This window comes from Anopheles funestus, chromosome 3RL (genome assembly GCF_943734845.2).
Source record: "Anopheles funestus chromosome 3RL, idAnoFuneDA-416_04, whole genome shotgun sequence".
NCBI lineage: Eukaryota > Metazoa > Arthropoda > Insecta > Diptera > Culicidae > Anopheles > Anopheles funestus.
The window spans coordinates 53,205,201-53,232,417 of NC_064599.1; the positions used below are offsets into that span (position 1 = coordinate 53,205,201).

General features: G+C 40.7%; 3 protein-coding genes across 6 annotated transcripts in view; 2 read left to right on the top strand and 1 right to left on the bottom strand.

Moving 5' to 3' along the window:
• Positions 1-17: 17 nt before the first annotated feature.
• LOC125769853 (CTTNBP2 N-terminal-like protein) lies at positions 18-10,709 on the top strand. 2 transcript variants are annotated; one of them, XM_049438786.1, is made up of 7 exons: positions 18-1,490; positions 2,404-3,242; positions 3,531-3,736; positions 3,932-4,036; positions 4,300-4,478; positions 6,598-7,312; positions 7,384-10,709. In XM_049438786.1, exons 1-7 carry the CDS (start codon positions 1,365-1,367, stop codon positions 7,572-7,574), a joined length of 2,361 nt encoding a protein of 786 aa, XP_049294743.1. In that variant the 5' UTR covers positions 18-1,364; the 3' UTR covers positions 7,575-10,709. The 2 variants fall into 2 exon arrangements, with proteins under 2 accessions (XP_049294743.1, XP_049294744.1); XM_049438787.1 differs by lacking the exon at positions 3,932-4,036.
• A 1,476-nt stretch (positions 10,710-12,185) lies between these two features.
• LOC125769862 (parkin coregulated gene protein homolog) lies at positions 12,186-17,562 on the top strand. The gene is made up of 5 exons (XM_049438809.1): positions 12,186-13,069; positions 13,220-13,501; positions 13,664-13,813; positions 14,976-15,224; positions 15,333-17,562. The coding sequence occupies exons 1-4, from the start codon at positions 12,895-12,897 to the stop codon at positions 15,134-15,136; spliced, it is 768 nt and encodes a 255-aa protein (XP_049294766.1). The 5' UTR covers positions 12,186-12,894; the 3' UTR covers positions 15,137-15,224; positions 15,333-17,562.
• LOC125769855 (cytochrome b5 reductase 4) overlaps positions 17,367-27,217 on the bottom strand; it is a 47,440-nt gene continuing 37,589 nt past the window's right edge. For all 3 annotated transcript variants that reach the window (XM_049438792.1, XM_049438791.1, XM_049438790.1), the window contains exons 3-6: positions 26,981-27,196; positions 24,179-25,274; positions 23,122-23,211; positions 17,367-18,839 (exon numbers count right to left, since the gene is read on the bottom strand). In XM_049438792.1, coding sequence (XP_049294749.1) covers positions 18,578-18,839; positions 23,122-23,211; positions 24,179-25,274; positions 26,981-27,196 — 1,664 coding nt within the window. In that variant the 3' untranslated portion in view covers positions 17,367-18,577. The remainder of the gene's footprint in view (positions 18,840-23,121; positions 23,212-24,178; positions 25,275-26,980; positions 27,197-27,217) is intronic.

The window sequence follows — 27,217 nt, forward strand, 5'->3', positions numbered from 1 at the left end:
GACCGTATATCACAGCACTGTTTCTTCGACAGCATCGGCCTGCGCTTGTTCGGTTGTTCGTTCGTGGAAACAAAACATTCACACCAAGTGCTCCCGTTCAGCGTGCGTTTGTTTCGAAGGCTCCCGGCGAAAACTGTTCCTTTGGCACTGCCATCGTGTTACTGAGCTAAAATGAACTATAAAGTGTACTTTTGTTGGGAAAACGAGCAGATTAACAAAGAGACGTGTGAAAAGTGATGCTGAAAAACAACAGCAAGAAGAGCTCAGCATGATGCGCTGAGAACCATGGTGTGTGTTCTACGTGTAGAATCTGTGTGTAGTTGTGCAATAGATGGCGATGTTTAGCCAAGATCTGTGAGCAGAGAAAATACAAGCGAAGAAAGCAGCGAAAAGTAATGTTGAAATACACGAGATACATTGATCTTATCTAAAGCATCATCACATCATCACAGCCTTTGTTGTCGGTGCAAGTAAAGTGCATATATGGCCTCGTAGGTGTCAAGAGCAGAGCATCATCATCATCATCATCATCAACACGAAGAATGACAGCATCTTTTCCTTCTGGTGGGGGAAGCAGAAAGTAGGAGTACGCGTTGTGTTGTGTGTTGCTTCTTTTTCTTCCGCCTTCTCTGCCTCGCGCGCATGCTGCGTTCGGGAGTGCATTTTACGAGTGCAAGCAGCAGAGGGCACTTACAACTCCGACACAAACACACACACGCCCGCTTCATTCCTGACTGTGTTCAGGCTCGGATGGTACGGTAGTGTAGTTTATGGGTGTTGTGTGTGCAGTGTGCGGTAATCGGATCATCATCACTCGTCGCGACCTTCACACAGTGAAAGAGAACACGAGAGAAAAGGAAAGAGAAAGAGAGTAGAAAAGTGTGGAAAAAAAAAGTTTGTAGAATCCGTGTGTGCGTTATTCTTGACAGCTGCTGGACGAGGATTGCTGTCTAGTTAGCATCTCCTCACCCAGCTTAGTCATTTTACACGAAAACAGTGAACTGCCGTATCTTGCGCTGCTTGACAACGAACGGGCGAACGGCCCATCCAGCTGTATCTGCCAGAACGCACAGTGTACCAGCATCGATCGATCGCTACGAAATTGGCCCGGTGACGATAGTCCGAAAGCAAGTTATCCAACGTTGAAAGGATCGTTCTTTTCAACGTCGACAAGCTCTTCAGCATCACTTACTAGCATCTACGCGGGTCTTGCCAGACTCCCTGGGGTGGTGGTCCTGCTTTGGTTGGGACTTTTTCTTTAGTCAAACAGTAAACCGGGCGGTGGCTGTGTGCTCCACACAGTCTCCATCCGTACAGTGAACGGCGGCACACTGGGAACCCGAGTACGGCTCTGTCGGCAAACGATGGCGGAAGTTGGCACCAGCTCCAGCGGCGATGGTGAATCTGCCGCACCGGACAAACCGAAGGGTACGGTAAAGTTCACCGAGGCGGACCTGGCCGCTATCAAACAGACGAGCGATACGTTAAAGGTGAGTTTAATGACAGCCTTTCTACTGTGTATAGATAATGGGAAATCATTCCATCTATCAACTACGGCAGGCAAAATTGAAAAAATGGCATCATTCTCATAATGGTAAAAATGCTATATGAACGTCTTGAAAAGTTTGCACACATTTGTCTTTTCATCTCCTGTTACTTCATTCTTCAGACGCACCCCGAACGGTTAGTGGCATGGAAAAATCAATATTCGAATGCCCTGCCAACACACGGGGCCTCATTTGGGATGCGCGCGAGAACGAGAGCCGGAGAAAGATTTGCGAAAGTGTGCGAGCGCAAAGAGCGTTCGCCAAGTGTGGAAGAAAGAGCACGAATGAGTGAAGTCCCTTTCGTGAACGGGAAGAAGAACCGCGGTTCTAGTCAGAACGAATGACACGCGATATGTTGTAGGGGGGGGGGGGGGGGGGGGGAGGGGAGGGGACCGTGGTTGCACTGACGTGACCCTTGCGGGGTTTGTGTTTGTGCGTGTGCTGTGGTTGTTTGACGATGGTCCGAAGGTGTGATTGACCGGTTGCCCTTTAGTGGTTTTTCCCATCATCTTTGCATGGAACGAGGGACTACGAGGACCGCCGTCTGTTTATGTAAACAGCTCTAAACTATGTTACGGATTTGGTTATCCGGTATTTTTCTCATGACATGAGCAAATTTAAGAATTTGCTCTTTTTGAAGAAAAAAGAATTTAAGCCTGGTATAGGATTCTGCAAAAAAAAATCATATCTGGTATCAAGATATGAACACGAAATTTAACACGAAGAAAGAAACAATTATTTTCGAACTTTGAAATAAAATTTACTGCTTCGCTCAAGAAAAATGTTCAGGTAGCCTTAACATACGTTTTACAATAACTTCATGCTTCTAATACATTTCCATGTTTTCTCGTTTTAGCGTAACCCAAAGATGGATTTTAGTAAGGCGGATCTGCTAAAGCTGCTTAGCTATCTCGAGGGTGAACTGCAGGCTCGCGATGTCGTGATTGCGGTGCTCAAGACGGAAAAGATTAAACAGTTGCTAACCGCGCCACGGTACAGTAAGGCGACCAATCTCAACGATCCGCATGCAGCACTGTTTCGGGACCAGCTGGCCGCCAGCGGTAACATAGCGAGCCGTCAATCCTCCATACAGGCGGCCCATTCCGAGCACGAAATGCGACTAATAAACGATCAGCGTAGCGGGGTACGGGAACAGATGGATTCGCTGGCCGCGCTAGTGATGCAGCAGCGTCAGGCACAAGCCAAAATGATCGAAGCATTGAAAGATGCGGAAGAGCGTCACAAGCGTGTAGTACAGGAACTGTACGATGAGCGCCGGAAGCATGAACATACGACCGCCCAGGGAGACGATATTACGTACGGGTTAGAAATTGAGCGTTCGCGGCTAAAGCAAGAGCTAGACCACGAAAAGGAACAACACAAAGTGCTGGAGATTGAGCTAAAAAAGGTACAGGAACAGTTCGAAGCGGAGAAGAATCGTCAGAAGCAGATCGTACTGTTGCTGCTTGCGGAGCGTAAGAAAATCATTATCAAATATATTGAGGAGCGCAAGCGGAGCGAAGATTTGGCCCAAATACTGTCGGAGGAAAAGCAACGGGTCGACACGATTGCCGAAGGTTTGGAGGAGGAAAGCAAAAAATCACTGCGAATGGAAGCGGAATTGGAGAAGCAGGCGCAACAGTTTGAAATAGAACGGAAAATTTTACACCAGAGTTTAGCGAAGGAGGAAAAACGGTACGTATCGTATCAGCTCTAGGTGATAGTTCGTTTTTAATTATTCTGCATTGTTATCAAAATCACGTTTACACCGTAACGTGATAAGCAGCGACAAGATAAACATTTTTATTGACCCTGTAGCAGTTTGCGGTAGCATAAATCAAAGCGGAAGTAGATAGTATTTCTCTACAGAGAGAGAGTGAGAGAGTATATGTATAAACTAAAAATGATTAATCGGTATGATTTACATACTTGCAATATTTTTTGCACTTCGGGTTTAATCATTTTGTACGGTTTTCATTTCAGGGTAAAGGATCAGGAAGTGGAAATACAGCAGCTGAAGGCGGAAATTGAATTACTTCGTAAGCAAACCGGTATACGACATCCGCTAGTGGCTCCGCAGCTACCAACCAAACCGGGTGGTCTCGTACCTTCCCGTCCATCGATCGGTGGTGTACCGGGAGTTTCGTCTGCCGGTGGTGTAGGTAGTCCATCATCGGTTGGAGCAACTGGTAAGCAACTGGCTAGTAAAGTGTATTGCAACACAATGTGTGCCTATTACGCTAGGGAAGTTTTCGAATCTTCGTGTTCCATAACTGTGTGTGGGAAAAGAATCATGACGATGGTCTTATATTCATGTACAAACAATAGAGTTCACATTTAAGACAGTTAATGGCCGTTGGATTGTTTCCATGTTCTTTCTACAGTCACTTCAGGATCCATAGGTATACCGGGCCAAATGATTAGTAGCATGGCAACGAAAGTCGTGCAACCGACCGCAACCGTATCGAGCGTTCCCGTTTCAGCACCAAGTAATGTGCATTTCCGTATCTCAAAAGAATGTTTTGTGCATCCCATTACAGTTTATCCATCTGTTTGATACAAACGATTATTTAATTCTTTCATAACATCCATTTTTTTGTTATGTTATATTGTTATTAGGTATGGTTTGTTTTAATTAGCTAATGCATTTTTTGTTTATCATGTTTGCTTAGGATTAATGTATGGCGTGTTTTCTGCAATTTATTTTCTCCATCAAGATCATAAATTTAATCTCTTTCTCTACTCTTCATAGCTACGGGAATTGCGCGTTCGGTTTCACCGGGGCAACTCATAAGACAGACGGCTATTTCACAACTTTCGGTTACTTCGCCTCCGATTGTTGGTGGCGGTACAGCGGTAGGCATCGGATCAACGCCTCCCCTTTCAGCCGGTACAACGCCGGACACTTACGCGAACACGCCAACGGGGAAGGTACGTTACCATACAGTTCATGTTCAGTTTCAAACAAAAACGTTGATCATTTTCATTACTCAATTTGCTTGCGTTGAGTATGATGTTTATTTTGGTTGGTTTTTAATTTTTTTATGTTTTGTTTTGCATTTTTGCAATTTTTTGTTACCATCGTAAGCCGGTAAAGGGAAAATTTTTGGGATAGTTTGCTGCAACCACGCTCTTGAACTCGTGGGTAGACATATTCGCGTTGCACTTTTGTTTACTTTACGCCCGCTTTACGATTCTAAACGCTTTTGCTTTGTTGTTTTAGTGCGTGTTAGTGTTTCGGTTACATGTATGCTTTATAAACACTAACTCATTCACCTTCGTTCATTTGCTAATTTAATTAAAAAAATAATAATCCATCACTTGTTAGTACGCGGGCTCGAATGTCCCGTGCTGTTGAAATAACTGTGTAGAAATAATTAAGTGATAAGGAACAGAAAATCGGAGTTTTTATTGTTCAATATTTTTTGTTATTGTAAATTTCACTTTACATGTCTAACGAGATTAGAGTCATTTAAGAACTAGCTCATCCCACACACACATTAAAAAACAAAGTTTAAACTATTAGGTCGTTAACTAAATACGTGGCGTACTTTTAGTAGCGCTAACAAAATTAATATCTTCTATTTTTCACAATTTCACAAAATGAAATGTTTCTACTCTTTGCTGGCTATCCAGTTATCGATCATAATCCAGATCGATTTATTGATCAATTTAAAAAAAAAACATATTTTTTTCATTTTAACTTGAATTTTAACATGGTTTGCCACAAAAACAATATACTTTGCACAAATCATACCTGTTCCTAAGACGTGTAGCCTGAAATTGATGTCAAAATATGCAAATGAGTGATTTACATACAACGCAGAGAATAAAAAAACTGAAGCCTAGGTACAGTAAAACGCCTCGAATTCGGTTATAGACCTAATATGATTTTTTCAATGTAGTTTTCGGTGGTATTCAAACTTGTGTACCATAATCAAAGTTTAGAAGCTGTTTCGTTTATATATCTCTCTCATGTAGATATTAGACTAATCATTAACATAGCGATGCAGGCGTAACCCCTATTTCTAATTAGCTAATTTTATTTTTCTCATTTTATTTTCCTTTCCTATATTTAACTAAATTTAACCAATCGAAATGAAATTGAACGTGCTATTGTGCGAACCGTATTAATGGGAACACATTCGCAAACGCGATTTATTAACCCCTAAAAACAATGCTTTCCTGCTTCGTGCGGTGCCCACTGTAGTGAATTGAAAGGGAAATTTGGAATTGTTCTACAATCAGTTATTAACGCTATTACTGCAAAGTGAGATTATGTGCCATAATTTACGGAAAACAGTTTATATTTTCGTAAGGAATTATTCCTCATTTGTTTTTCAAGTATATTTTCTGTAAAAAAATATCCTAATAATAATTGGTTTTGGTTAAAAAATGAAAAAAAAAAAAACACACACACCGAGAAGTCAAATCAGAACACTAACAAGTCCCAACGTACGTGCGTACCTTAACAAAAACTAACGAATCGTTGCCTCAACTAAACATTGTTTATTAACGTGTAAAGTAGATTGGATGATGGTGATATTACTCACACACAAGTAATTGTGATATATGGGAAACGTAACAGATTGAGCTGATAACTTGAATCAACACTCGTTAAAATTAATAATTTAAATTCCATTCTTTCTTTGCGCGTTGCGTTGTTAATGTACATTTTCTGTTTAGACCATCTGTTGAATAGTTCGTTTTGCGATATGTTTCATTTGCCGCGCATAGAAGTGGGTTTTGTTGTAGCGCATATACCGTTGACACTTTTCCGTTTTGTTTGTTTGAATCCAAACCGGTATCTAATCAATATGTTGATCAATAAAGGTTCTATTTTGGGAATTGCAAAACTTCTCCGAATGTAGAATGAAACCTTGCGTTAAAGAGATTGTAAAGAGTGTAATTAAAGACACACAAAAACACACATACACATTCAAAATGAAAAAATGGAATTGAAACTACCAAGATTTCACCAACGAACTTGTTTTCTGCACATCACTTTAACATCGAAAACACCTTCTGCCGGACCCTCCCCAAACCACAGATGGCGAGCACGGGCGTACGTAAAGCGGCCGGTATTGCAGCGGCAACGGTAATCAGCGGTGGAGGAAGCGGTGTAGTGCCAGGTGGTGGAGCACCGGGAACGATCGGTACCCTAACCGGCTCGACGGCAACCATCAAGAAGACAATAATACTGCCCGTCGGGGGCCGCGGTGTACCACCACCGATACCGCCCAACAAGCCGCAGATACCACCGAAACTGTCCGGCGTGTCGGCTGTGGCTGCCGTTGCAGCTGGTGCCGTATCGTCCCGTATTCCTTTTCTCAGTAACAGTGGCAGCAGTAGCAGCAGTAGCAGTGGAAGCAGCACTGGATCGATCAGCAGCAGTGGTGGGAATGGCAGTATCACCACGACTCCTGTTAGTCCCGTGGGCAGTAGTATCAGCAGTAATGCACTCAGTAGCACGGCCATCGCTAGCAACAGTCCGTCTGTCATCAGTAGTAGTAACAGTGTAGCAAACAGTGGCAACATTAACAGCAATAGTGTGCTACAATCATGTCCACCAAACACCACCAACAGCACCATCCCCACTACCACCACCACCACCACCAACTCCACCATGAGCATAAACACTATCCCACTGAGCAGCACCAATAATGCCGCCAATGCGCCAAACGCCTTACAGCAGCAACATCATTCTCATCCCGTACCGCAGCTCTACACGCACCATCCGCATCATGTCTCTCATCTATCTCATGGTGCGTCCGGTGTTGCACCGCAGCATACGACAGCACACACCATTCAATAATTGCTATCGCTTTTCCAACAGTTGCCAGTGCCGGCGGGTCCCCAACAGCAGCAGCAGCAGCAGCCGCAGCCGCGTCAGCAGCCTCCGCCACAACCAGCCCTATCCAACAGCAAAGTCTTACGCCGACAGCCTCATCTGCCTCATCCGTATCATCAGCCGCCACCGGTGGGTCATCCGAAGTATTGACCGGTTGCGAAGGTGGGATAGTGTAAAGCGCTGGCTAATAGTACGTTTGCTTGCTACAGGGCGTTATTCTCATATAAGCACATTAAGAACATCAAACACAAACATCTCAATCCTGCTGCTTGCGACACAACATGCAAGCAAAAGGATTATACTGGTGGAACATGTGTTCATGATGGTATTTTCTGGCACGTGATGTTGCTATTGTATTGCGCATTAGCGTGTTACATACCTTTACTACCCTCACATACCACACAACAAGCGAATGCCGTTTTTTTTTTGTTTCGATTACCTACTGAACCTTTTATTCACTTAACGTTGTTTGAGTTGTATCATCTTGGAAATCATTTTATACCAATGATGGTACTAATATGAGTCACAGTTAATGTTTTTGTTTAACACAAATAATTCATTGTGTTTAATTTACACATGTGATATAATTTTGCTTCTAATTGAATCGTGGTAAAGCAAAGGATTTTTTAAAGTTTTCTTTAAACGTTTTTAAAGTAATGTAAGCTTTTTTAAGTGGTTTGTAATACCTCTAGTCGCTATTGTAATTATTAAACAATATAATTATTGTGACAAAATGTTTGCCTTATTTAACACATTCGCTTGTGATTTGTTGGTATATGAAGCACACAACACATTGCGATGCCATTTAAATTACAGGATAAAAATGTAAATGAGCATACAAACGATATGAATGTTAACAACCCAGACATTGTGTTGTTTGGTTTACGCTTACAAACATATAACAAAACGAACACATAATCCTAGCCATAATTGGCTCTACTCGCTTAGCATCGGTTAAGTTTCATCAGTGCAGGACATATTTTTGTTTATCAAAATCAATATTTTCATTCCGTTACATCACACCCACCTGGTACGGTGTCGCTAGTCGTAATATATTTGCTTTGGAATGTATTTTTGGAGTGTATTTTTTAACGTTTTAGTTACAATAACAATTTATTTTTAATTTAAAATCCCAGTATAGGTTAGAATGTTGTTCGAAAGAGATTTTTTTACATATTCCATTTCGTGCGAAAACATCATCACCCACTTCCACTTATCATCACAATGCGTTTAGCTAATGGTGTCACTTACACACTCACAAAATAATGTGCAATTTATAGCTTATGTTTAGTTATCTGCTTCTACAACGTTAAATAATAAACTATGTATAGCTTAATGCCCATGTGCGCAACCTTGCTTACCCTGTTGCGTGGGTCATGTTCGTGCTGACGAAATACTCTGCCTGTAACCTTATGAGCAATTTAAAATGTAGCATAAATTGTAACTCCATTATATTATGGTGCATATTGTAACAAATGTTAGAATCCAGTGAGTATAGGGTTTGGAGTAATGTGAACCGAGGATTTGAATAGTTTGCAGTGTGATGGTTTGGACGCTCTGCAAAAGGGCCTGTAACGGTGACGCTAGTACAAGCAAGATGTAACTCAACGGCGTATTAGATTACGCTTGCGCTGAGTATTACTTATCGTATCAAGCAGATGTTTCACTAACCATACCCATACCCCCCCAGTTAGATTCCAGTCAGATAAAAGCAATACTAAGCGTAATAGAGTTTCCTTACACACATAACGATGACGATCGTTCGAAGCCATAGCGTACCGTTGCAGTCTATTGCAAGTCGTTTCAAAGCGACAAGTATTGATAACAGAAGGCAGCTGAGCAAAAAGGTAGCCAGTAGACAGACACGGAAGAAGAGGCTAAGTGCTTCCGTTTTGGACGGGTATTAAGCGAACGGAACAAATCATCCCATCTTAGCGGGAAGTAAAACATTGACGATGGTGTGTGCGTGCATGTGTGTGTCCTGTAGGAAGAAGTATTCTTAACCTTGTAGAAAGCAGCAAAATGTACGACACACAATAACACGCATGGGCACCGTTCCTTACTGGTGGCCATCAACCAAACGTTCAACACTGATGCTAAAAGCGAGAACAATAGTGAATTGCTGTGATTATTAACGTTTTGTAAAAATATTCTTTTTAAAACATCTATCACATTAAGTTGCGCGTCTATAGTTGACTAAGTAAGGAAACGGGATTGTTCTTATACACCTTTAGAAACGATGCGACGTAAGGCGGCTTATGTATACTTTAAAAAAAATTGCCTGTGACAATACAACTGATCGTGTCTAACTGATTGATTTAACTCTTTAAAATCATTTCTGAATTATAGTTTAGCTGTACGGTTTAATTTGTTTATTTTCGATCTATATAGCCGCCATTAACTTAACGTTTTGAACGGTAGAATACAATATGGCTATTCATTTCATTCGAATGGGTATTAAATTAACGCTACTCTCAGTGAGATGCAGGAAAAGTGTCGAAATAAAATGGTCGCCATCCGCTTGTCGATCCATTTAACAAGCTTTTGAAGAAAGTGCTTAACTATCGCAGAGTGTGTTTACTGAAAGTTTTATTTATTTGAAGCAACAAATCCATGAACCAATTGAACACAAAAATGATGTACACTGTGAATTATGGGATTAGATGAATAGTTAATAAAAACTACTAACAATATGCAAGAAATCGATTAAATAAAACATGATAGAACCAAGTTGGATGTTGCAGTTCATTCAGTGACGGTAGTAAGCGCATTTTTCCTGACAAAAATTACACTGAAATATTGCTCCACATTGCATGCAGGCAGTTTACGGGTAGAGGATGATAGTAGGATGGTTTCTTAGTAATAGCTAACTGGTAAACCAATCGAGGAATTAGACGTTTTTGGTGATTAACGCTCGTTCAGAATTCAGACACTCAAGCAAACGTTTACGCTGCCATAAAATCACGTGGTGCGCTAAACAGCACTGGAATAAAATCTGCAAAATAGAAACAGAGCCATAAAAGTAGCATCACATACATGTATTTCGTTGCACTGGCATGAAAAATGGTGACCGATTGGAAAGATGATGAAAGCTAGTGAATGAAATGTCGGGTGTGCCGTGATACCACAGCGAACATGTGTTTTGTAAATTGCTTTTCTTACGTTCAGTTCGTGTAGCGGTCACCTTTTAGGGGAGCTGTAAAGTATCATAAAACCATCAATCACCGTTAAAATAATCTATAGAATTCTGCAAACCGATGTAATGACTACCAGCATAAATTGCAAATAAACCTATATATTCTATAACATGTTTTGTTTGTTGCTGTTGCATGTTTTACCATCAGCAGTTCGTTTTTCGCATGTGATCGTTGATTTTGATTGGAGATCTTCTACTTGTGGTCGTTATTATATCACATTGATATGAAGCATAGGACGGTTATTGATAGTGTAATTATCGTTCCGCAGCAAGTGGAAAGTATCGATCGTCTCTTTCATTCATTTAGCTTTTACAGTGCGAGGCATAATTTTATGGACATTTGTTTTTTGTTGTTGTTGACGACATCAGGGCCATGTTTATGGACATAATTTTTTTTAAATACAGTAGAACGTCGATTATCCGGGGTGCTCGGGCCCGGACTGATGGCGGATAATAGTCCAATAGAATCGATTTCCACGGATAATAGTCCCTTAAATATCAAGGGCATTTCTATATCTAGATAAAGCGTAAATAATATCTATATACTATACTATGATAGTCCTTTTAATGCTTGAATGATTCTGGATCAAGCAAATTATTATCAAATAACAATTAAAATTTAGAACGTAAAATAATATCATTTCAAATATATCGTTTGGTGACGATTTTAATCATTTTAACCAACCTGACATCAGAAGAAATGTTCACCATGGTCGAATAGTCAAATTTCATCACACGGTTAATCCGTCCGCCGGTTAATCCGCTCCCGGATAATCGACGTTCTGCTGTAATCTATATTTTTTTAATTTGTAAAGTGATTGAATTGTTCATCATCGATTCATTCGTTCACAGTTTTGACTCTTCCGTTCCTTCTTGCTTTTCTCAACTTTTATTTTCCCCTTTATAGTCTTCACCTTCGCATCTTCTCCGCTACTCCCCCTCGCTATTACAACAAGTGATTAACCGGAAAAAGCGTTTTAGCAATCCGATTCGACTCCGGATTCGACTTCAGAGTCATCTCCGGATTAAACTCCGAAGTTTACACCGCAGTTCATTGCATATTGCTTCGGAGTCAACTGGGGAGTTTACTCCGCGGTCAACTTCGCATTACTCCGGAGACGTAGCCGAAGTTGAATCCGATATCGACCGTGGTCAATTCCGGTGTTAACTCAGGCACTGATTCCGGAGTTAATTCAGCAAAGTTGACCAGCAATCACGGGTTTTCAAACTATTTTTCAATAAGGGAAACGGGGAAATTTTGCCCAGTTTTTGTAAGATTTTCTTGCAATTTTACTTATATTTTGTGACATTTTCCACGTGTTTTCGTATAGATCGTGTTGTATTGTTTTTAAAAGATGTTTGATAATTTGTTTTGCGGGAATTTTCCACAGTTTTCTTAGAGGTTTCATAAAGGTTTCTTCAAGGTTTTCGTAAGTTCACAATTTTCAGTGGTATTTTCATTAGTGTTCAAATCAAATGCTTGTTATTAAGTCGTTTCTTTCTTTCTACCCATCATCCGGAACCGGAGTTGGAATCCTGAAAAATAGGATTTTGCTGTTGGTCTGATCCAATGCTTCGTTATGCCTTGGACCTCTCTCTCTCTCTCTCTCTCTCTCTCTCTCTCTCTCTCTCTCTTTCTAACATGCTAAAAATAAATACTTTTCCCTAATAAACGAAACATCAGCTTTAAAAAAAATCACACTATTAATCACGCCGACCATCAGGGTTAAAACATGCACTTGCACGCAACATTGGCATACAACTGTTTGGACACAAGCACAGCCCGAATCACGAACATGCACCACTGGCAATACAAAATCCAACCCAACGCACGGTTCACCCATTTTAGCAGCGACGTTACCATGGTGAGGATGGCAAACCAAAACTAAATATTTTCACACACCCGAATAAAGCCGTGTAAAAGTATGCACCACCGCTAATGTACGGGGCCAATGTGTTTGTTTGTTATCATCGTTCTTCTATCTGCCGTTGACGCGTGTGGACGTGGATAAGGTGCGGGTTTCGGGCCGCAGACTGGCTTCCCGTAACATTAAGGCACAGAACAGTGTAATTGAAGTGTGTTGAAGGTCTGGGCATAGTTTGGTGTAAAAATATTATTCGCTGTTTTTTTTTCTTTCTGAGCAAGACATACTACCAAAAAACGGTTGCAACGGCCACTTCCATTCACAGCCAAAAAGTGTTCCCAGAAGGGCGTGTGTTTGTGTGTTGGTTTGTTCGGTCGTGTGTCCTTGCAGTGCTTTAAATAAATTCTAAGTACAAACTACACAACCGAAAAGGAGATGGCAAAATCGGCATCCTTTCTGTTCGAGGTCCGGCCACGGTCGGTTTCGATCAAAGCGAAACCCGTTCGTAGTGTCAAAAGTGCTTCGGCTGCAATGCGACCCGTTCCAGCATTTTCGATCGAATCGCTCCAGAAGAACACCTACGTAATGGGGCCACCGAAGGCGCAGAAACGTACGTTTCGTTTTCTTTTCTTTCTCACACTCTCTTCCTCTCTCTCTTTCTCTTTTTCTGGCTATCTGCTTCTTTTTTTATTGTTGAGCTTGTTTTCCACTTTACTAATTGTTTCTTTCGTTTCGCATCAAACACCAATCACGCACACAGAACGATACATGATACAACCGAAGGCGACATCGTTTAGGATGTATTACGAACGGGGCGATTTACCGATCAAGATGGAGTATCTGACCGGTGGTGACAAGATTGCCTGGACGGTCGACATCGATAAGCTCGATTACGGACTGTATCTGCCGCTGTTTTTTGATGGGCTGTCGGAAACACGCCACCCCTACAAAACGTACGCCCGGCAGGGTGTACAGGACCTGTTGGCACACGGTGGCGACAAGATCTATCCCGTCATTCCGCAGCTTATTATTCCGATTAAGAGTGAGTGCATGCTCCGGTAGACATGAAGCAGCCGTTTGCCGTTTATTTTAATTACGATCGATTTTCTCTCTGTTCCATTCCGTACCACTAATTAGTTGATTGATGTTATTCCATTTTTTTAATTGTTCCATTTATTCCATTTTCTTACCGCACGCGGCCCAGATGCACTCAACACACGCAACGTGGAAGTAATGTGCGTTACGTTGAAAATAATTCAGCAGCTCGTAATGTCGTCGGATCTGATCGGGCCAGCCCTTGTACCGTTCTATCGCCAGCTGCTACCCATGTTTAATGCTTACAAGGTGAAAAACAGTAAGTATATAAGGACGGAGAAACGTGAGAGAATGCCGAAACAGGCGCGAAACGCATCTTCCTTTCGAACGGTTTCCCATGCCCCCCCCCCGAAGGTGTAACCGGGCCGAGATAAGTGACGTTATCGAACTAATTTATCGTACCAAATTCATATTGATGTGGCATTAATGGATTTTCCCGTGCGTGTCAGCAAACAACAAAATGTTTTTTTTTCTTTTTTAAAAAGTCATTTTGATCATCTCGTTCGTGTTGTTGTTATATTCACTTGATCTGGTTCGTTCAGTTGGGTGTCCAGTTTTTGTGTATGGGGTTTTCTTTTTGAAAGGTCATTCACTTCACTAATGTGCACTTGATGTGTTGAAGCCATTGCCTTTGGGACTCCTAATTAAGCCGTTCGTTGCTATTCATCTCGTATGTAATTGAGTGGAAAATGAACAATTAGTCCATATTTGGAGAAGATAAAATTAACGTTTTTCCCTTTCCATAATGTAATATACTTACTTTTATGCTATTTGGTGTTTTTAATACAAGTTTTAGTATGATATTGGTCCTTAAAATAGGAAGAAACAAAATTTCCTTTGCAAATGGAGGCGCCTAGTACTTTAAAAAATATACAATTGAAAGCTAATTTTGCGACTGCAGCTGATATCGATCCGTTCTATTTATAACCTAAGATTTGAGTGCTAAGTGCAACATGGTAAAGTGCTAAGTGCAACATGGCACTGGTAAACGAGGAATATTTAAGCAAAAAATGTTGTTCCCTGCCCAGGTAAGCCAACAGGAAGAGTGCAGCTACTTTCCGATAGATGGCGCTAAGTAGGAAAGTAATTTGTTTGGCAAACGTTTTTAATTTAAAATAGAAGTATGACTTTTTATTGTTTAAAACTATGCCATATACAAAAAAACTTTTATCGATGACTATAAAATAATATTTTAGAATGTATGTTAAACATAAGACAAACAATTTTAAGTGCAATATTAAAAATTTACGCTGTCGGCTGTCTCTCTCTCTTCCCAGAAAGGCAAAAGCGTAAATTCCTTGTCCCCTCTAAACGGCACAATACATATCGCGTTAGGTTCAATTCCGCGCAAAACTCATTACCTATTGATGTATCCACTTTATATCATTAATTCTATCATTCTTCCGTGCCCATTAAAACAGTCAACTCGGGCGATGCCATCGATTACGGCCAGAAGAACAACATGAACGTGGGCGACCTAATTGACGAAACGTTGCAGGTGCTGGAGCGGCACGGTGGCGAGGACGCTTTCATCAACATTAAGTACATGGTACCGACGTACGAGTCATGCTATCTAAATTAAACCACCACCGGTATAGGTCGAGTGACCGGGTGCGGTTCGTTTGGTGGATCGATTCCCGTGTGAAACGCGCAGGAGACGCCAACGTGAGGTAAGATAAATGTTTGAATGGATGTTGAATAGTGTCCCGGTTTTTTTTTCTTTTCACTAATGTTACTACAGCTACAGCTCGACCTAATGACTCGATTCCATATTACAGGACATTCTCACAGACACCCGGTTCCCGGTGAGTCGTTTGTCAAGTGTCAAAGCATTTACGCTTTTCGATACAGTGGCGCAATGGAGGAAAAGGGCAACGAGAAGATGACGCACACGCAACACACAACACTTACACAATTACACGATCGACGTACGCAGCATATTGTGCCAAAAATTAGAGTAATGAACCTATCGATTGCCCGTTTATAGTAATATACGTACATACACGTTGCCGCACATACCCACATACCCAGGAATCAGAAGTGTAGATTAGGTGCAATTGAATCGTTATAGATAGGACGATTCGTTATAGAAGGTAGTCGTCTGCTAGGTAATGAAATTGGTGTGTTCTTTAGGTTAGAAAAAGGAAAAAAAGGCATTTTTTTTGTTTTAGATACTCACGAACTTTAGTAATAGTACGAACGAAGCACAAAAAATGTAAACCGCACACATACGAACGTAAGTTATACTGTTTATAGATCAATTGACTTTGGACTTGGCGAAACTCGTGGGTTGTCAGTAAAGTGATGTTACACTTTTCTGTTACTCCTAAAGAATAGAATCCTTTTGTTAATTATCCCTTTTATAAAGTTTGATAAAAAAAACATTGATAATACCAGTTCAATCTCTTATCAACCTTTTTTGTCATTACCTCTTTTTTAAAATCATAATTCCCTAATCAACCTTTTTGACTTTAGTTGCATCATTTGCAGTTTTTTTTAGATACAAGAACGTTCTTTGGTTAGGTTGGTTCTTTGTATTGTGTTATGGAAAAAGAAATCCAATTTGTTTTCGTCATAAATGTAGAAAATCACAGAAATATTCGATCGACCACAAAATAGTTTTAAACCATTTGTGCAAAGTTGGATTTCAAAAGAAACTCGACCAATTAACACAAAAACAAAACATAGTGGATCGAATTTCCAATCTGCAAGGCATTGGCAAAACAGTTACTGGATATTAAAACTAAGTCAAATACGCCAATATGGTATGAATTCGATTGTGGTCTTTGTGTGGTTAAATAGCTTCAATAGTGGACAAACCAAATGTTTTACGCTGTACGTGGTGTGACTGGAAGAGAATCTTATATTATGAGTTGCTTCCGTACGGTCTAATACTAAATTTAGATTTCTACTGTCATTAACTGAATCGTTTGAAGCGACTGATTGAACAGAAACTGAAAAAATTGTCAAACATGAAATGTCGGCTACACATGTCAGAAACTTTAGGTCCTTGGTTTATAATTCTAAATGCAACCATCCCGTGGTCCGGACCTAGCAGCTAAAGATTACCATCTTTTTCTTGCATTTCAAAAACATCTTAGGTGATCTGAAATAGAGTTCAAGGGAAGATAATGAAAATCGTTTACTAGAGCTTTTCGTCAGTAAGAACCAAGAAATGTATGAGAGACGCTACTTTTAAAATGGCGCTGTTCACGAGAAGTAAGAAATAAACATGAGATCGGACATTAAAGACAATGTGGCATATCAGATCAGACTAGCGATCAGTAATCTTTAAAGAATAACCTTCAAGAACCTCGATGCTTTTAGCTCTGCATTCTAACATCTGACCTTATATTGATTGAAGGGTTTTGTTAAAATGAAAGAAAGGAGAGACAAAACTAACATTGAGGAGTCAAACAATATGGGTCTGATCTCTTAGAGTAAGAGCTATCAGTTACGATCGCCATCTCCCAACTATCACGGGTCCGAGTAATTCAAGGACGGAATATCGAAAAGGAAGGGCATCAAACTGAGATACATTGGCGTCGGTCGCTTTTTTTTCTTAAGGAACATCCTTTTAGGTGACATCAGCTGCAAAAGGTCAGATCCTAAGGATGTATGGCAGTAGCTGACAAATTCGACCCCTGATTAATTTATTGTTCTAAACGATTCTCAACACAACTCAATATCTATTTTTCTTCGTTTGCTTCTGTGATGAGATTTAGGCTATTTATGTCCCGATAAATAACTCCAATGGCTATATTTTTTTCCATATTTAAAATGAAAAGTTGCAATAACTTATTTCGTGTGACAAGATTCATCATGGTGCAATTTTTCGTTTAAGTGCATCGCTTTCTAAAATACACACCCAAACCCAACAATATTTTCAGACAACCTTACAGAATGACGAAACGAAACATGAAAAAAAATATGTAAAAACAAAAAAAAATCTTTCTTCTTTTCGGGTCACTTAATTTCAAAGCAATAAAGAAAGAAAAATAACAAACACACAGACAGGTTTTGTTCATTTTGAAAATAGACATCTCGATTTCTTGTATTTTTTTTTTTACTATATTACTATACACTTATTCTTTTCCTTTTCTCCCCTTTTATTCCTACCCTTATCCCAATCCCCCACCCCAATAAGATGTGGCTTAAAGAAGGAATATTAAAAACCCCTCCTATTTTTCCTGTACCCTAACATTCGTATTATTTTCTTTTTACTATTTCTTTCTTCATTAACACAGTGGGTACAATACGCTTACGAATAACAATCAGTACCATTGCTCTTCTTTTCCGGGGCGGGAAGGGGTTCAATACAAAAAAAAAACAAGGCCTTAAGTACTTACTCAACACTTTTAAAAAATGCATCTAAAGAGGGTTTTTCTTGGGTTATAAAAAAAAAACAACCTGTACTTTGCATACGCAAACGCGTACGTAGGCGTGTGTGTGTTTTTTTAAGAAATAAAACTGTTTCCATTGCATCGCTCTTCGCACGGTAATTATCTGTTCCAAAAAACGGGGATAATTGTTACACATCAGGAACATTCACTTCTCTTCCTTGATCGCTTAATTTTCGCCAACAACAAACTTTGGTGGTGCAGTTTGGTTTGTTTGTTTGTTTGTTTGAAAGGAAACGAGAAAGCTTCTAAACGTGTGCCTGAAATTGTGCCCTTGGTTTTGTTCTCTCTAAGAGCCTCTCTACGTGCTGTTTGTTGTAGGTGCATAAAGCTTTTCTTTCTACACATTTTCGGTGTGCACACACACGGCTTCGCTAACAAACTATTTGGTGCGTACTGAAACTCTTTTTCTATCGGTTTTTTTTTGTTTTTGCTACGAATTCGGTTTCGGGATATCTCTTCGTGCCGTATCAGCATCAGTAGAGTACGGGAGTACTAACGCCGTATGTTGTGGATGTTGTTGTAATGGTTCTATCACAATGTCGTACACATGCGGGAGTTTGTTGGGGTATGGTTTTTTTCCATTCTCACTCACTCACTCTCTCTCTCTCTCTTTTATTTGCCTAACCCTGAAAACAGTGCAGATGCTTCGGATTATGGTCGTCCATCTGTTGGAAGTACTGCTGGCACAGCTCGTTGAATGGTTTCGGTCCGCACAGGCAACAGTAGGTGGCGTACAGGGGTGAATCCTTTGTCGTCAGCTGACGGATGATGTCCGGCGTCACGCGACCATGGACGAAGGTCGAATGATTTTCCACACTCGTCGTACCACCGTCGCTGCCGTCCGCAAGTTCTACCTCCGATAAGTAATGTCTCAGGGTGAATCTGTACAAGAAACAGAGCGGCAAGGGAACAGAGACAAACGGAAGAGAGAGAGAGAGAGAGAGAAAAGTCAGAATTCGATTTATTAAGTTATGTCAGATCAGATCATGACACAGAGAATACAGGAGGGATGAAGCAAATGTCCGTTCAACCGTGGTGGATAGCTTTTCCACGAATTTGGTCCGCCCTTCATAACCTTTACCATAATTCGGTGAAGTTACTAGTGCTTTTATTCTGATTTAGTGGACAATAATTTCTTTCCAAAGTATGCCAACAATTATCAATCCCATGACTGCGAAGCATCTGTTAGGCAATAAAACTGTCCGAAAGTTTCGTCCTCGGTTCAACGGAGCACGGTAGCAGCAAATGCATTTGAATGCAAATTTCTTCTGAATAAAGCGAAGGAAATTATACGACAGCGATCCGAGGCATTTTCTCGTTCCGTCCTAGACGTTCCACAAGAATGACAGGACCACTGGAGAAGCAGCGCAGTAGATGATATGGTAATTTAATTTCTGGCTCTAACTTAAAATAGAAACTTCCTCAAAACCATCCTTCCCATACATTACGGGAGGTTCATCCATGTGGCCACGGGTTCGCTCAATTCGATATGCGCACGTCCGGTCCGGGACCCGGGAGAACGGTGGCTGACCGTAAAGCTTTGGTGGTTCCTTTGAATGGAACCGAAGCAAGTAAGTACGCTCAAGTTAGATTAAACGTATTTTGCCAAGCATCGTAATTGTCGGATGCATCAGAGTGAACGTTTGCAAGGATAGACCATCGTGCCCTGGAATGGACGTTACTTCTTTCCAACGTGGACAACTTTTGCCATCGCCTCGATCGATTCCAACACGTCCGGGTTGAAGGTTTCTGATGCAAGAGATTTTCCATTTTATTTTCCGTTACTCTACTCTTCTGCAAGCATCATGCAGCGGAGATATGCGCCGAAAGTGATTCTGCAACATCATCATCAAGTACTGGTGTCCTGGAGTTACGGGAAACGGGGCAAATTGTTTGGTGGTAAAGTTTCATAAAAACAATTTCGTTCCCATAAAGCAAGAACTAATTAATGCTAGCCAACAACTCGGCGAGTCAGTTGTGAGCTGTTTGGTGTTTTTTTTTGCGATGGAGCATTTTTTCATACATTAAATACATTACATTAAATTGCACTAAAGGCAGTAAAAAGGTTCTCTGGCTTAATTCCTATATTTCGCTTTGCTTTCTGTGTTTTGTTTTCTGTGCTTTGTGTCTGTGTTGAGCTAATGGTTGTTTATAGCCTTACCTATCCAGGGCTGTTTGGACCTAGAAACGACTGGAAGAAGGAGTTTAGTAAACTTTTAATCCAGCTGTCACGAAGAAATCCAGAGATACTTAAACTATAGAGCTACTGTGAACAATTCATGCCTATGGAACGATACAGGACAACACAGACCGTAAAGTTTGTTTAGATTATTTATAGGAGTAGAGGAGGTTTAGAGGAGAGAGAATGGAAGCCTTTTTAGATTCGCCAGGCTTCGGTGGGCAGGTCATGTCATTCAAATGGCACCGGACTACCAAGCCCGTAAAGTATTTTTAGGTCGTCTACATGGATAGAAGAGGAAGGTGAGAAGGAACGATGGCGTTGATGTGTACTCTCTTTCTCTCTCTCTCTCTCTCTTTTTCTATCTTTCTATCTCTCTATCTATCTCTCTATCTATCTCTCTCTTCTTGGATTAAACGATCTCTAACGGTCACGCCGGCCATTTCTGGCTTACTAGACGTGTTTTTACCGTGTAGTCGATTGGCCAGTCCATGCTACGGGGGAACACCACTAGGAGTAAGTTAAGTTAAGTAACTGACCTATTAACAGCTGATAGTATGGTATGAAGGCACTCTCTAGAAGAGCTTTTGGAATCACAGTGTTTGGTGTCTCTCACATGACGTGACCAGCCCAAGAGCATGATAGATCTTGTGCGCTTTTGCTTAAGATCATTACAGTTGAAAGAATTTTAATTGTCACTCATCATTCTACAACTATAAGCAGCGAAATATTAAGAGAACTTAATGAGTTGTAAATAGTTTCAGGAAATACGAATATTTCTTGGATAATTTTACATTACATTTACATTATGATTTACAGATAAATAAAGAATTGATAAACTAGTAACGAAGAAGATCCTAAAATCTCCATTTGCGAGATACGGACACTTTCAACAGGATGCAAATAAGTCAATCTTTTTGAGGTAAATTCTTTCGTGAAAGTAAATTGCTGTGAGTTGTCTATGTATATTATCAACTCCTTGTACATAGAAGAATCCAAAACTATAAACAACTACTGCTGACAAATACTTCCTGTCATGAGCTTATTCATGAGCGCGCCATAATTCTTCAGCTGGATAGAAAACTTTCTACGTTATGGATTATAAATCCCACTACGGTTCGCATTACCTCAAGTTATTGTACATGAAGTAAGCGTGTATTTTCTTAAACTCCCATTACACTTCCATTCCGTTTGCTAGCAAGCAGAAGGGAAAGATTATCAAAGTTGATGATACACGCACGCAACAGCAGCAGCAGCAGCATCATTCGTTCCAATTGCGAACGATGCTTTCGGCATGTTTGGTAATAGCATTACAGCAATTCAAACCGTTCGTACATTACGGTGGATATGCTCAGCAGGGAATTGAAAAGTTCGAAAGGAGTCGACTGTCATAACACGATCCGTTCGACACTCTGGAGAGCAATTTCGGGCTTTCATCACAACGAGGATGCTAGGGAAAATCCTCTCGATAGTTGTTTAATTTTATTAGGTGCGTGTATAAAACTGTTTTCGCTATCCTACACCAAGGAGAGATTATCGCTTTTCCATGTAGTGGGGATTATGTGTTGAAGTGGATTATTTCATTGCCATATGTTGAAGGTAAAATTATTAACCGGAATTACACTGCTGATTAATTGATTGATAAAAATCCTGCTTAATATAATCCTGCCAAATTGCTTCTCATATTAAGTAAGCTAAAGTTGGCAATATCTTCAACTAACCCTTAAAATATTGAAAATTAAAAAAAGCTAAGATTTTTTTATTGAAATATCGGTTTGAACAAGTCGGTTTGAACATGCTGAATATATCTACTTATCGACGATTTTTATAGCGTCCATTTTTTCAAAACAGATGTCGATAACGTCAATACTTCTTCTGGATATGAACCAAAGATGTCTCCGTAATATCACCCGTAATAATGTGCCTCTTGCGCAAGCTCTTCTTTGAGATATAATGAAATCCCAAAGCTTTGCAAGATTGTTCAAGATTTGTGATAGATTGTTGTCCAATAATCTTTCCTTTTTCCTGTCACCAAAGCCTTTATTTGCTGTCAAAAACATTTGTTTTTTGAACTTGAAAATCTTCCTAAAATTCCTCGACCTACACTCGACGGCTCGGGTCTGATGGAGTTCCGACTATCCACCAAGCGATTAGAGTTGGTAAGATTTCATATGGGGAATGACAAAACAAATTGTTTCTGCTAAATAAAAAGCACTTTTTGCTCGTTTAATTTATCACCTCCTCCATTACTAAGTGCTTAAAATACAATACAAAACTGCTTGTTTCGCGGTCAAACCCGTCTATTTCAGATAGTTCTAACAGAAGCGACGGAACGTTGCACGCATTTGCACGGATAATCCAAAATGTTCTCCATATTTACCCAACTGCATCATTGAGTGTTTCCTTCGTTATCATTCAGTTAGCATGATTGGAATAGGACCGTTTTTGATCGCGTAACGCTTTGCCGGCTTCGGGAGCTTTACGTGGAAGCGAGCTTAGATCATGAATAATTCAGCATAAACCGTTCAGGCGCAAGCAATTGATGGGTGTATGGGTGGATGCAACAGTGGTGTGTAGGCATACATTTGCCTTCACAAACGCTCGAATGTCCCACTCATGGTTACGATATGGCTCAACACAGTACAGATGGTGATAAGAAACACACAACTAGACAGCGAACAGCAGCCGTTACCCAATCGCTAGTTGCCCTTGTGTCAATGAATTTGGAACGATTTCAATTTGGTGCAAGAAAACCGTTGCTCTCTCTAGCGATGTTGCCTTCCTCTCTGTCGTGTCTTTTGGTACGTGGAGTTTGGAACCTGTGACCATAGATTCAATTTCATCTCAACCACCAGAAAGCAAGAAGAAAAAAAGAATCTGCAGGACTCGTACTCGTACGCATCCGCCAGGTGGATGATGGCGAAGCACACACACACAGTTGAACGTAACAGACACACCAGCATCAGATTCGAGATAATAAATTACCTTTTGTCCTTTTTGCATAAATTTTCCAGCATCTCTCGGCACCAGATATCCGCTTCGGTTTTGTTGAAGTACAGCAAACAGATGTGTTCTCTGTGTGGAGATTGTTGGAAAATAAGAATGAAACAGTGTGAAACAAAATTGAGTTACGTCAATGTTAAAGTGGAATTATATACGTTACAGCACGGGCGGGGGGAGGGTTTTTTGCTTTGTTTTTTATTTAGTTATTTGTTTGTTTTGTTTTGTGAGTGTGTGGGTGTATGATTTTTACAAGTGATGAATGGACAACAATGCAACCATTTATCGTTTCTGTCGTGTTCAGCCGTTTCCTCTGTGGGGTAAACCATTTTTTGTTTCAAGTGGAAAAATGCTATTACACAATTGTTGCAAAATTCCAACATAATTTAATTAAAAGTTTCCTTTCGAATGCAACTGTTTTTGTCCGTCCGCGTAAGCTTTAAAAGTGATCGTATAAATGATTCACAATTAACTTGAACTAAGGATAACTAACCCTGAACGAAACCGTACAATTTATCGGTACTTGTATGGTTTGAGCTGCGTTTGCGGATAGTCAACTTACCGTCATCATTTTAATGACGCGTGAGTTACAACAACCACACACACACACACACCCTCTGTACATATCTTCTCTGCCACCACACAGTACGCATTTACTCAACCGAGCTTATTTTCCAATTAGTTTGCAACCGAGCGAAGCGCTTTAACCATGGGAAAACCTCCAAAACAACCGCAACGGAAAGGTTTCGGTACGTGAACGGTTGCTTTTGTCAGTTCTGTTCGGTCACAGCGGAAAAGTTGTTTGTGTGTAGCGTAAATCGTTTCTTTGGGGGGGAAAATAAATTGATTAATATAAATCTATTCGTTAAATAATGGAGCCCTCGCCTTAGATATTAATCAAGGGAATTGTTTTGTATTTTGTTATATTAAATTAAGGAAATATTTTACCACCCCAGAGAAATAGGGAAAGTGGGTGAGAGTGAGAGAAAGTGAGCTTACAATAGTAATCTTTTTGTTTTTTGGTAGATTTTCGTCGACTTACATCCGATTGCTGTTCCGTTCGAGCAGATAGTGCAGTAAGGCGAGCATTGGGGTCAGTCCACTGCCGGCAGCCAGCAGCGCAAATCGATTGTGATGTCGCAATTTGCTTAGCAGGAAGTTTCCACTCGGTTGGGACACCTGCAGCGATGTACCGAGCGGTACCGGCCGTGTAAGATGCTTCGATAAACATCCGTCCGGGTAGGATTTTACAAGCAGCGGTATAAACGTTCCCGGACAATCCGTACCGACGCAGCTGGCCGGAACGGGTGTGTAACTTCGCGACACGTATTCACCCTCGATAGAAGCGGAAACGGATACGTGATAGCCAACCGGTGTAACTTGCAGTAAGCTGTTGTTTTTCGGACGCAACAATAAAGCGCACGAATCGTGCGTAATTTCAATCCGCGTCGCCACATCGTATTCGTGCAGTTGCAGTTCACAATTTTCACGCCGCTCGTACGTCATCATACCGTAGCTGGTCCAAAGCGCGGGACAAAGTTTGTTAAATATTAGCTCTACTTTGCCCGACTCGAGCGATGTGCGGGCAGTGCAGGGCCACCGTACGTTGTTGGCTAGATGGAAACGGTACCGATGCTGTACGCTCGATTCGACCAAAATGTTAACTGTCACCTCGAGATGGTCCACACACTCCACCATTATGCCCGGATTGGCAAGCGAACGGGTGTAGAAGATAAGCGTCAGTTCGGACGTTTTCTGTATCCAGTCAAAACGTGGCACGATCGGTACGGACAGCTTAAGCGAATCGTCACTGGCCGAGCTGACGATCGATAAGGGTGGCGGTGATATTGGGGCAGTATCAAGCGTATCCTTGCCGGATGGTGTGGGCGAGGTGATGGTAGTGGTGGCCGTAACGTTCGAGGAGGGCCCAGACTTGGAAGCTTTCGCAGTCCACGACGGTGGTGGCGGTGGGAGCTTACTGTTCGGATTAGTGCTGTCGGCTAGATTGATGGTAACTGTATTACGGAGCGGACCGATGTAGCACTTCGCTAGCAGGGATTCGTAGTTCACCCAAGCGTGTACCTCCTCGAACAGTCGCGTCGCATCCTTGCCGGCTCCTCGCATCAGCTCTTCGGCACCTTAAAAGAGGGAAAACGATCTAATTAGTAACCTTGGTGAAGATTGCATAGTGCAAATCGTCATAAGGCAGAGTAGAATTTGTCAGTTTCGCTGTTTTGTCTTTAATTTATCTTTTTGTAATCTATTTTAAATTTTTTATATAAACACTTCTTAAATTCTTGATGTAAAATAGTTCCAACAACAATATTATAAACAAAAATATGATATCGCGTTCCTGGATTCCTGGAATTAATTTAGTTTTTACCACTTCGAACGAACGAGTCAAAATGGACATATTTTGTCATGTTATGTACATTTAGACTGTTTCGGTGAGTTCATTAAATTGTTTGAAAGGAGTAATTTATATGAATTTTCAATGAAGAGCCATGCGAATCATGATCCTCAAGATTCAGGACTAGATATGTGATTTTTTTTGTTATTTCTTCATCATTTCATCTAAGAAGGTGCGCGAGAACAGTCGGATTTAAGCACCAAGACATAGCAATCGAAAGCTAAATCATGAACTCGAAATAAAGAGCTAAACACCCAACCTTTATTCCTACATACATATGAAATATTCTATGTACAGTCAGCCTTCCGAGATACATGAATCTTCACAGAGATTAATTTAGATTTTGTGAATCTGAATCACATTCAGCCAATGTTATCAAACAGTGATTTATATGGTAATAATGTATTGGAAAGCTGCAAAAATAAAACATAGCGAAAAAGGGTCTATCGTAACATATGAATGTTATGATATGATATTTAAAAAGCACCAACTATCATCTAATTTTTATCATATTTTAAAACAATCAGACTAATGTTGGATGAATCTGATTCAGATTCATGAAACTGAACGAATCTTTGAACTGAATAAATGACTTTAAATCTCTAGTCTGAAGATTCATGAATCCTCGTTGAATTATGATTCCGCCCTTTTGTCCACCTTTTTGGAATAAGTCCACCCTCCCCATCCCCTTTCCCCTCCCAGTCAACCCTTTTAATTTAATTGTGTCAGCAGCGAAGCAAAGATTAATAAATCTTTGAGGATTTATCTGAAGTTATGAAAATTGAATAAGATTTTGGGAGTCGGCTTATGATTTGTAAGATTCTTCACTAAAGATTCATATGAATGAATCTTCCCAAAAGATTTAATAAGCAAAACCCCTAGTTGCAAGAGTTACAATATCTTTATTCTTAAAAACCCAAAAACAAAACTAACGTTGGAACTCTAGAGGCTTCGATTCGTATTCGAACGGTTATTTGTATGCAAAAATATCATCACTTGGCAAATATTGCTTGATTAGTGCAACTAGCCCATCATATAGGCAATGATGAACCATTCGTGAATTTCGGTGATATGAAGTTATTTGTGGAGTGAATTGATAGGACAGATATGGGAAGTAAATTGAAGGGAATTTAAAATATTCGCCGTCATGATCAGTCTTTTGGACTGCTTCTATCGAAGTGGCACTTTAATCAGCTTGATACATTGTATTGTTAATTTGTTTCGATTTTACGTTCTCTACTTGCCACTTGCTAAATAATGCCATACATTTTACAATCTTCCCACCACAGGCAAATTGCGATGTTTATCTTATGTTGAGGATATTTTTATTAATAGCTTCCGCCACATACCCGATAAGCGTACGCAACGACAGCATCCTGGCAATCTTTCCCCCTCCCCCACCTCAAGTGGACCGGAAAACGAGCGTCTTCTTACCTCCGGGATGAAAGTTCATGTATCGCGTCACGTTGTACACCTTCCCCCGGATAGCCATCCAGGCGTCTTCAGGCCGATCATGCTTGGCGAGTTCGGTATGGCTGACCGGTACAACACGACCCCCGGTGCCGGACAGATCGGTGCCCGAGTTGCCCAGCCGGATCCAGTCCATCAACGAATGACCCGGCTTCAGTGCGGTTTTGTTCCGAGGGTTGCCTATGGAAATTAATAGAAGAA